Source organism: Saprolegnia parasitica, assembly GCF_000151545.1.
Source record: "Saprolegnia parasitica CBS 223.65 unplaced genomic scaffold supercont2.81, whole genome shotgun sequence".
Lineage (NCBI taxonomy): Eukaryota > Oomycota > Saprolegniomycetes > Saprolegniales > Saprolegniaceae > Saprolegnia > Saprolegnia parasitica.
In genome coordinates this window covers 106,162-116,245 of record NW_012156475.1, presented here as the reverse complement: position 1 = coordinate 116,245, position 10,084 = coordinate 106,162, and the positions used below count along the sequence as shown (strand labels likewise).

The following is a 10,084-nucleotide window of genomic DNA, read 5'->3' as shown; positions in this document are numbered from 1 at the left end:
GCCATGGCGCCGGTCGGGAAGGGCCTCGGCACACTGACCTCGGCGGCCGCGGGGTCGCTCACGTCGGCCGCCGAGACGGGCCTGAGCATGATGATGCCGACGGACTTTCCGACGCTATTTGCGCAGCGCAAGGCCGACATTAGCGGCTTCTACGACCCGTCGATGGACGACGACGGGGCCGAGCACGTGGCCTCCGAGGAGGCGCGCGAGTACATCAACGTGTGTGGGCACAACCTGCACTCGGTGCTGAGCAACCCGCGGGGCGGCAACTGGGGCGACGCGTTTCTAGATGCGTTTACGCTGCCCGGCGAGACGGAGCTCACGATCACGTCCATGCTGAACGCGCCAGTCATCAGCCGTCGGGATTTCGACCCGTTCATGAAGAGCCTCGGCGAGGCGAGTGCCATGTACACCAAGAACCACGAGCGACCGGTGCGCGAGCAGCTGTCGTCGGCCAACGTGCCATCGGTCGCGGCCGCCGACGGTACGTGCTTTACCTGATACATTGATAGTTGACATTCTGATGGACGGATTAGAGGACGTACAAAAGTGCTTTCAGGAAGTTCCGAGCATGTACTTTAAGCCCGAGTACGACTTTACGGACCCGCAAACGTTCCATCACGTGCTCCAAGGCGCGTCGATCCAAGACACGCAAGACAAGGTAATCGCCGACAATCCTGTTGCATCAAAGGATCCAGAAATCCGTATTGTATGGATAGCTCTCGGGGTATTTGGACCGCGTCGAAGTGAGCTTGCTTCGCCAAGTGTCGTCGCGCTCGGACCGTTTTTTCGAAGCCTCCAATTCGCAAAACGAAATGAAAAAGCGTGTGACCCAAGCCTGTGACCAAGTCAAGCACCTCCGGTATCGTCCCATGACATTATGATGTTACGTGCATGACGACATTTCCTTGGCAATAGAGCAACGATGGAGCGGCTGCGCAACTCGATGGCCGACAAGTCGCTGGCCATTTTGCAGCTGCATCGGCGCCAGAAGCGGCTCGCCGAGCTCCAGGAGATTGTGCTGCAGATTGAAGAGATGAAGCACACGGAGAGCAGCGTCGAGGCGCTTGTGCACGGCCACGACTATACCGGCGCTCTAGATGCGATCGACACGGCACTGCGCACGACGAGCCAGCTCGCGGGCATACATTGCGTCCGGTCGCTCGGCGAGAAGCTGCAGACGTACCGGTCGTTCATTCGAAGCCAAATGAGTGCGCGCTTCTTGGCCATGGTCACCGGTAGTGACTGGGTCTTTGATCCGTCGTACGACGCGGCAAGCGCGGCGAGTAACCCTGTCTTGGCACAGAGTCTGGCGCTCAAGCAAGACCAGACGCGCGAGGAAATGAAGGCTCTCATGGATGCACTCTTCCGTCTCGAGGCCATTCCCGAGACCATGAACAAGTACCGTAGCCAGCTCACGGACGAGATCAAGATCGTGGTCAAGACCGTCGTGAGTGAAACGATCGAATCGTCGTCCACGACCAAGCCCGGAGACGGCGCCGACGCCAACGTGACGGTCCAGCTGCGCGCGTTGACGTCCGAGGAGTTCCTCTCGTGCGTCGAGATGATCTTTGAGCACCTCTTGATCGTGCTCCAGCGCGCCATGTCGGTCCAGACGATGCTCGCCGCCACGTTCCACGTCGACGTTAGCACGCCCCGTGACGAGCATGACAACGACAGCGGTCGCAGTACAACGACGACGACGACGACGGTGACGGACAACGAGTGGTCCCCGGACGCCGCGCCCGAAGCCGCCGACAAGCTTGCCGAGTGGCAAGAGACCAAAAAAGCCGCCAAAATCGTGCGCGAAGTCGAAGATGCGATCCGGAAAACGTGCGAATTCTCGCAGCGCAGCGTGAGCAACCTCTTCGCGGTCCGAAAAGAAGTCCAGGTACCCTCGTCTCGAGTCGTTTTTTCTGTTTCTAAGACTGTGTCCAGGCCACGTACACGATGCCGCAATTGCGGTCCCTCTACGATGCGACCATGAGCTTTGTCGTCAACCTCGAAAAGTCGACGGGCAAAACCGACTATACGCTGCGCGGCGCGCTCTTCAACCAAGTGAAATTGTTTCTGGAAAAGTACCACCAGAGCCAGATCAACAAACTCGTCTCGACGCTCAACCACGAGCTATGGAAGAACGCGGAAATCTCCGCGTCGCGCCACGCCAGCCTTCTGCAGTTTGCCCAAGGGAAAGGCGTCTCGCTCGTCCTGTCGCACGACCACGTGGTCGCGGCCGAGACCGCGCCGCCGCTCAAGCAGCTCACGCTCTCGTCGACGCTGTCATTCCGCGTCGTCTGGTCCGTGCTGCTTACACTCGAGATCCTCATGAACTATGTGAGCTTGGCGGCCAATTTCCCAGTCGTCGCGACCGATATTGTGCAGCGCTCGATCGAGATGCTTCGGGTACGATCGCCTCTTGTTATACACAAGAAACCTCCATCATCGTGCACTCACTCGACGCGGTAGCTCTTCAACTCGCGAACGACCCAGCTCGTGCTGGGTGCCGGCGCCATGCAAGTGGCCCACCTGAAGAGCATTTCGGCCAAGCATCTCGGTATGCGCTTTGTACGATCCTAGCACTTGTACGATCGAATATGGTGGCATTAGGCCTGGCGTCGCAGTCGCTCGAGGTCATTGTCGCGTTCATTCCGCACATCAAGTGCCAGCTCGCGCTGCATTTGACGCAGCGCCAAAAGCTGCTGCTCGACGAGCTCGACAAGGTCACGCACGACTACGTGGAGCACAACAACAAGATTTTCGGCAAGTTTATCAGTATTGTCGAAGACCAAATCATGAAGAAGGCGCTGGAAGTGATCGCGACCGACGTCGACTACGACGTGATTGCTGTGCCAAGCGCGCCGCTGCGGAGCATTGCCGCCAACACGGTCAAGCTGTACCAAGTGCTCAGCCCCGTGCTGCCGTCGCTCCAGCTCCAAGTGGTCTTTTCGCGCGTCTTTGATATGTTTACGCACAAGATGCCCGAGTGCTTCAAGGCCGTCGCGCCGCGCACGTCGGTCGGGAAAGCCAAGGTCATTGAGGACATTAAGGCGTTTGTCGCCGCCTTTCAGGAGCTCAAGGACGTGCAGTTCAAGGGCGACGCCCTTCTTGCGCACTTTGCGTCGACCTATAAAACCTAGACAAGAAACTATTACCACCCCGCCTTGTATCCTTTGCGGAAACACAGGATCGAACCCACGACCGATTGGTTCCCAACAGTCTTGGTTGAGGACAGATACAGTCGTGCGAGGAGTCTCAAGTCCACAATGAGGTACTGAGCCTTTCGATGGACCGCGTCATTTGTATCAAGATAGTATCAAGGTAGCAGCAACGAGGAGGCAGTCGACGATCGAGGCCATGGGGGTGAACTAGGACACGGCCGCGCTCAGCTGCAAACACCCAACCAAGTAGATTGGAAGATGGGTCGAGCGACAGGTTGGTGACCGAAGAATCTCGATCCTATCCCCCTGCAACGATGCCTCCGCCTCCGGATGCCGTTCATGCTGGACGAACGACGTACTATATCCGATAGGATATTTACTACTGCACTCTACTAGTACGAAGCAACGCTGTCGACGTCGTGCTAACGTTCGTGCGTTAAGACTGCGCTAAGCAAGCCAAAGTATCGCAATCACAGCGGCTCAGCTTTTGATCGTCTACTCTCGGGCTACCTCTACTCGACGCCCAACACGGCGTCCAACACGCACCAAGCCGCGTTCCGCTACCTCTGGCCCGTGCTCCGCGCCCGCGTCTTTCAACGTCTGGCGCGTCCGGAACGATCGAGTCTTTCGCGCCGACCTACCGTCGCTCCAAGACGCGGTTGAGCTCGCGCTGACCGAAACCTCGATCGACATGGTCGCCACCGACATTGACTTTATCAAGCACACGACGACGCTGTATGAGGCTCCTGCCACTTGCTCGGTTACGCGACGCCGCGCAGCGCATTGTCACGTTAAAGCTGCAGCTCCATCTCTACGACGAGCCATTGCCAGGCGCGGCGACGGTCCCACTGGTTGGCGACAAGAGCAGTCAAGCCGCGGCACTCGCGATGGCCACTGAGTCCATCGTGCTTCTCAAAAACGCCAACGCGACGCTGTCACTTCCAGCGAACGCGTCGATTTTTCTCACGGGCCCGGCCATCGACAGCATCGGGCACCTCTGTGGCGGCTGGTCGCTCGCGTGGCAAGGCAACGGCGCAACGATATATTTCCGCACGGGCAATCGGTGCTCTCAGCTCTGAAGACGGCGTGCCCCCGTTGTGCGTTGACGTCCTTAGTTGGCGTCGACTCTGCGGGAACGTTTACGCCCGAGGACATGGCCGAGGCGACGCGTCTCGCGGGCCAAGCAGCGTACACACTCGTCGTGCTTGGTGAAGGTCCGTACGCGGAGAAGCCCGGCGATATCCGAGATTTGGCCCTTCCCGACGGCTAAGTCGCGTATGTTCGCGCCCTTACCGCGACCAAGACCAAGCTCCTTCTCGTGCTCGTGGAAGGCCGGCCTCGGCTGCTGCAGGGGCTACCCGACCTCGCCTCTGCCGTCCTGCACGCCATGCTGCCTGGTGAGATGGGCGGCGCTGGGATCGCGAGCGTGCTTCTCGGAGCGACGAACCCCAGTGGCCGGCTGCCGTACACGTACCCCAAGGCGCCATTGGATGCAGCGGTGACATACTTCCACCGGCGCAACGCGGGGTGCACTACCAACGGCCTCTTTGGCGAGTGCGCGCCCGAGTGGACCTTTGGGAGTGGGCTGAGCTACACGCGCTTTACGTACAGCGACGTGTCCGTGCTCGTCGGCGAGAAGCACGCGCTCACGATCACTCTGGCCGTTCAAAACACGGGCGACGGCGACCGCGACCACGTCGTGCTGCTGTTTCCGCGCCAGGAAGCCCGTCGTGGCATCGCGCCCGAGACCAAGCGCCTCGTGTTCTTTGAAAAGTTGGCCATCGCGGCCGGGAGCGCCAAGGTCGTGCGTGCCGAGCTCCGTGCCAAAGACTGGGGCATCTACACCAATGCAGTGGGCCACGGTCTCGAAAAACACGTGTCGCCCGGTGCGTACACACTGCTCGTCTCCGAGGCGGCCGACTGCGCAAAAGGACAGTGCGTGCGCTTTAGAGCAGGTGTGCATGGCACCTACACGCCGACAACGACGGTGAAAGTGGCGGCGCAATCCCACATTGCGTCCGTCTTGCGCTACCACACGTCTTTGTAAAACAGATGTTTCTAAACATTCGGACCGGGCTTTAGACCAGTGGAGGACAGCCATTGTGGTTCACCTAGGCTCGCGCGCCAGCGGGAAGCGTCCGCCTTGGCCGGCCATGGATGGTGGTACTGTATACAAGCCAGTTTATGACGAACGACGAGAGTTATTACCTCCTCACCCAGTTTCTCGTCCTCGCCCGCGACCTCGCGCAATGACGTGGTTTCGGTGAGGCGGAGGATGGCAGGGACTTCTTTGGTGCGGAAGACGATCCGGCACTTACTGTTATGGAGGTCGTCCAGACGAGAGGGCATGTAGGCCGTCAGCAGCGCATTCGTGCGGAGCGCAAACCACTTGAGGAAGGCCGTGCGGTCGGGGACCGAGTCGAATAGTGTGATGTGGTACTTGTACTTGTCGTCGTAGGGCGAGTGTGACGGGACCGTGAGTTCGGGTATGTCGTTGCCGGCTTCTCCGTCAAGGATGAACGAGTGACCCGCGATCCTGTCGCTCGTCTCCTTGTCCGCCACCGCGATATACAGATCCAAGTCGGTGAGTCCTTGATGAGCGCGATCGAGTTACGAAGGGCGCGTCAGAACGGGCCTTGGCTGTATTACTTGCTCGATGCGCGTACTACGTCAGCTGATGATGATCGATGACATGTACTGGTTGATGTCCGCGGGATTGAAGACAAAATCGCGCGAAGTGTTCGAGGCTGTCGAGCGTATCGTCCGAGACAGGGTGCGTGCCGACCGAGCGGAAGCTGCGGAGCGATGTACCTTCGGGAACGGTGAGGTCGATGGTCCCGTGCGGCGTGCAACCGTCGTTGGCTTGGGTCCGGGGGGTACGGAGGGCGGGACTACTAGTACTGGACGCTAATTGATCGATGTTGGGGTGGGGTCCCGGTCGGGGCCTGGTTGTGGGGGTGGGGCGTGCCATGGTTGGAAGGCGGTGATTGGTTGGTGACTGGCTTGAGCGGTACAGTACAGGGCAAAAAAGTGATGTCTCTGGGGCCGTGTCACACGTGGCCAGCTCCGTTGGACTCACTCGACGTGTACCACTCTATCCTACCTGTTTTGCTGTCCTTGCAGTTTGCAATACGCCTCGCCTCGACATCATGTACCTCGTCACGTGGCCGATCCGCGCGTACCTTGCGTGGAGTGTCCTTGCGCTTCTGTACTTTGTCGCGGTGCCGATCGTTCTTCCCTCGAGCTTTCTGCGGCCGCTCGTCCCGCTTGCTGATGCTGCAATCGCCGGTGGCTGCGTCGGTCTCTCTCTCGTTGTCGCCAGCCTCGTGCACGTGCGCCGCGCCGCCAAATTGGCGTCCACGACCCCGCTGCTCCTTGTGCTTTTTGGTGCTGTCGGCCTCTGCGCGCTCATGGGGCTCCCTGCCTACTTGACGACGAGATCTGGCTTCTGGCGGGGATCGAATGCCGCCTCATCCACTGCCGACAAATTGGCCCAGTTCGAGGCAACATTTTCTAGACGGTCTTCCGCCGATGCATACGACGGCGATGGGTATCTCACCCAAAGGGACTTGCGCTGCTTTGGGGGTGACGCTGCCCTCAATGCCCAGTATGCTCTGGAAGAGACCTACTGTGCGCGCGAGGGCAAGGCGTACTGCACCTCGTTTCCTCTGCGGCAGACACTCGTCCAGCCTCGCATCTTTGCCAACGAGACCGACAGGTTGCGGATCAAGGCGCTGCTCGACGCGCCGACCTTCTTTGGCGTCCCCATCGACGACGCGACGACCCTCTTGCAATTTTGCGACAAGGTGAACGCCAGTGTGCTCGCCGCCGAGCCATCGATGGATGTCGCGTGCGATGGCTGCCGTCACGCAGTGGCCGCGCCGGACGACACGTCGGCTTTTGGCGACTGGGTCCACGAGCATTGTCCGCTGACCAAGGTTGACGCGACGGCCGCCGTGTGCATCATGAGCCCCAGCCCCAAGCTGTACCCGTACCTGCTGACGTATCCGGAAGCCAAGGCGTGCCGTCGCTACTTTTTGAACCAAATTTACCTACCCAGTCGTCTGCGCCTTTGCTACGAGGCGCAATTCGCTGGTGTGTTCGAGTGCCTCCTGGAGGCACTCGCGTACTCTGCGTTGGCCCTCTCTGTGCTGGCTTTTGTTATCTTTTGGGCACTGGTGAGTGCCCAGCGCAAGCGCGACGAGATGGACGAAGACGACGAGCTGATGTACGAAGCCATGAACGCGCGGCCGTCAACGATAGGTTAATGGCTAAAACACTCTACCTTTCCATGACCCGCGTTCTTTCCCAGCATTTTGATCGGACCGGTCCGTGAAAAATCGACAATAGCACAGTACAGTACTGACTAGCTCTGAGGCACGAGTCCTTGACAGCGCCGTCCTCCTTTCACGGATTTAGCTAGACGCTATGTGACGTCACGCGCGATCCACTGCTGAGTGATGAGCGGTTCATTTTCGATTCCCTCCTATTTGCATAGCTCATCGGTACACGCCGCAGCGAGTGCTCACGCAATTGCCCGAGAGTGTTCGGTGCGCTCTCCTTCCTCCTCTACAACAGGTAACAACGACGGCAACTAAGATCCTAGCGTCGCACTCCAACATGTGATTGTGTTCGTCTCGATTCACTACTTGCAGTGGATGTGGGCGGCCACCGCCGTCCTCGTCTACTAGTACCTCTACTACGTACGATAACAATAGGCTCTTTTGAGTTGTCTCTCAGATCTTATCCTCATGTAGATGGGCTATGGCTACGTGGCCGTAGCGCTCTTCGCGCTCTACCTCCCGACGTACTCGAATGGCGCGCACCGCAAGGTGACACCGGCGACGGGCGGAAGCCGTGGACGAGCCTGCGCAACCACGGCATGTGGAACCTCATGTGCGAATACCTCGGGTACGCATGTAATAGGACAAGGTGCCGACGTTCCAATGGGCTTTTCTAGCATGGAAATTGTCTGTGAAGAAGCGCTCGATGCCACCAAGCAGGTGTGTGTGTTGCGATTCGGATGGCACATTTTGATCCTAAGCGTACGTAGTAGTATGTGATTGCCTACTAATCGCCTCCCTATACCGTACACAGCGAAGAGAAAGTCTGACATTATCTCTTCGTTTGGACTAGTACATTTCAATAGACGACCCACTGAAACAACAACATGAGGCTCATCACCAACCAAAGTCTGTCTCGACCCGGACACACACACAAGGACTACTGTACTACTCCTTTAAGACGGACTGGCGGTATTAGCGTGGTCGCCATAACCATAATTGTCGTCATCGTCGTTGTTGGGCAATGGCTGCATGGCTAAAAAGCTAAACGTCGAGTCGGTTTTCCGCGAGATACTGTGGATCGTCTGCGCCGCCGTCGGACTCGTCGCGAGCGACGGGGGCTCTGGGTACGTCGGCAGCATGAGGCTGCCCACCCCTTGGGCCGGATCCGCGTCCTCTACATCGCAGTGTCAGTATTGCTTGTATCAACATATCAAGCACAATAGTACGTTTGGTCGCTTCCTTTTCCAAAAGGAGCTGGACTTGGGTCTTGAGGCGCTGAATCTCGCGCGTTTGCTTGTCGATCTTTGCTTGGTACTCGTGGACGGCCGGCATTGACGCCACTTTATGCAGGTCACGCTCGCGCTCAATCGCAGTGAAGGGCAAGACGCTGCCGACGACGAGCCGCCCCGGCGACGCGATGGCCGCCGCCGACGAGGCCTTGCGCAAGAGGGGCGAGAGCTTGGCCGCTGGCGACTGCGCCGCGCGCTTTTTCTTGGCGGTCTCGGCCAGATACAAGGCGCTCTCGAGCTCCTTCACTTTGAGTTCGAGCGTCTTGTTTTTTTCCGAAGCTGGTTCATGTCTTGGAGGAGGATGTTTCCTTCCGTGATCGCATCGCGATGGTGGTGCTCGGCTTCGTTCTTGGCGTGCTGCAGCGCATTCTTGAGCGTCGCCACCGATCGGTGCATGTACGTCAGCTGCTTGCACGTCTCTTGGACGACCTCCTTGTTGTCGTCCGCCAGCAGCGGCGCGTCCGCCAGTGCCACCTTGCTGGGCGAGCTCAGGATCGAGGACGTCGTATGGAATTTTTTGGATTTCGGTGCTTCGCCCTTGACGTACACAATGTACGCGTCCTTGACGGCCCGTTCGAGCTCTTTCGGGTTCGAAATGAGCACGATGCGCGCAAACTCGCGGGTCATGGCGCCAATTGTCGACTCTTTCTTGCGCGTCTGGAGCCGGAGCGCGTTCACTTCGTTCGTGAGCGCCTTGATCTTGATGTCGCGCGCTGCGAGCGTCTCGTCCATGACGTCCTTGTGGTGAAACTCATCGACCATCTCGTCTTGGACGTCGTGGATATGGGCTTCGAGCCCCATGATGAGCTTTTGCATGGGCGCCTTCTCGTTCTGGAGCTCTTCGACCCGGTTGTCCAGCACGAAGCGGAAGCTCTCGAGCACGTGGTTGGTTGCTTTCAAGCTCTGCACGTTCTTCTCCTTCTCGTCAATGTTCTTTTGGAGCGCGTCAAAGTACTTTTCGTAGTTGGTGAGCGCGGCTTCGAGCTTGGCGGTCTTGGCGCGCTCGGTCGCGAGCAAGATGTCTAATATGACATTGACATTTATGTACACGTGCAAGACAAGGGTACCCCGCGCCGACGCGTTCGCTTTGAGCTCTTGAATTTTCTTCTTGAGCGAATCCAGCTTGCTGTTTTTGCCCGTGATTTGTGTCTCCTTGATGGCCGTGTTTTGGCGCTCGCCTGCCAACTGCTCTTCGTACTCGGCCTTGAGCTTTTGGATTTGGAATTCGTAGTCTTCTTCTTGCTGACTTAGAATTTCCTCGAATTTCACGTGGTTGTAGGAAAGGTCGTCTTTGACGCGCTTGATGAGCTCGACCTACTCCATTATGAAAGGATGGAGACATTCCTTGCAT

At 58.3% G+C, this 10,084-nt stretch overlaps 4 protein-coding genes across 4 annotated transcripts in view; 2 read left to right on the top strand and 2 right to left on the bottom strand.

Annotated features, from left to right (window-relative positions):
* Positions 1-3: 3 nt before the first annotated feature.
* On the top strand, positions 4-5,205 carry SPRG_11337 (hypothetical protein; the record flags this gene model as incomplete). The annotated part of the gene is made up of 12 exons (XM_012351518.1): positions 4-484; positions 537-661; positions 720-862; positions 919-1,891; positions 1,939-2,403; positions 2,467-2,554; positions 2,608-3,118; positions 3,635-3,756; positions 3,782-3,918; positions 3,956-4,157; positions 4,274-4,372; positions 4,430-5,205. 12 exons carry the CDS (start codon positions 4-6, stop codon positions 5,203-5,205), a joined length of 4,122 nt encoding a protein of 1,373 aa, XP_012206908.1.
* An 11-nt stretch (positions 5,206-5,216) lies between these two features.
* Positions 5,217-6,129, bottom strand: SPRG_11336 (hypothetical protein; the record flags this gene model as incomplete). Its single annotated transcript, XM_012351517.1, has 3 exons — positions 5,217-5,234; positions 5,367-5,708; positions 5,857-6,129. 3 exons carry the CDS (start codon positions 6,127-6,129, stop codon positions 5,217-5,219), a joined length of 633 nt encoding a protein of 210 aa, XP_012206907.1.
* A 1,786-nt stretch (positions 6,130-7,915) lies between these two features.
* SPRG_11335 (hypothetical protein) lies at positions 7,916-8,232 on the top strand (the record flags this gene model as incomplete). Its single annotated transcript, XM_012351516.1, has 4 exons — positions 7,916-7,990; positions 8,014-8,069; positions 8,119-8,161; positions 8,215-8,232. 4 exons carry the CDS (start codon positions 7,916-7,918, stop codon positions 8,230-8,232), a joined length of 192 nt encoding a protein of 63 aa, XP_012206906.1.
* Positions 8,233-8,397: 165 nt separating this feature from the next.
* Positions 8,398-10,084, bottom strand: part of SPRG_21013 (hypothetical protein) — a gene marked incomplete at both ends in the record, with an annotated part of 4,590 nt that continues 2,903 nt past the window's right edge. Inside the window, 4 exons of the mRNA XM_012351549.1 lie at positions 8,398-8,618; positions 8,671-9,023; positions 9,134-9,755; positions 9,801-10,047. Of these exons, the coding sequence (XP_012206939.1) occupies positions 8,398-8,618; positions 8,671-9,023; positions 9,134-9,755; positions 9,801-10,047 (1,443 nt within the window). The remainder of the gene's footprint in view (positions 8,619-8,670; positions 9,024-9,133; positions 9,756-9,800; positions 10,048-10,084) is intronic.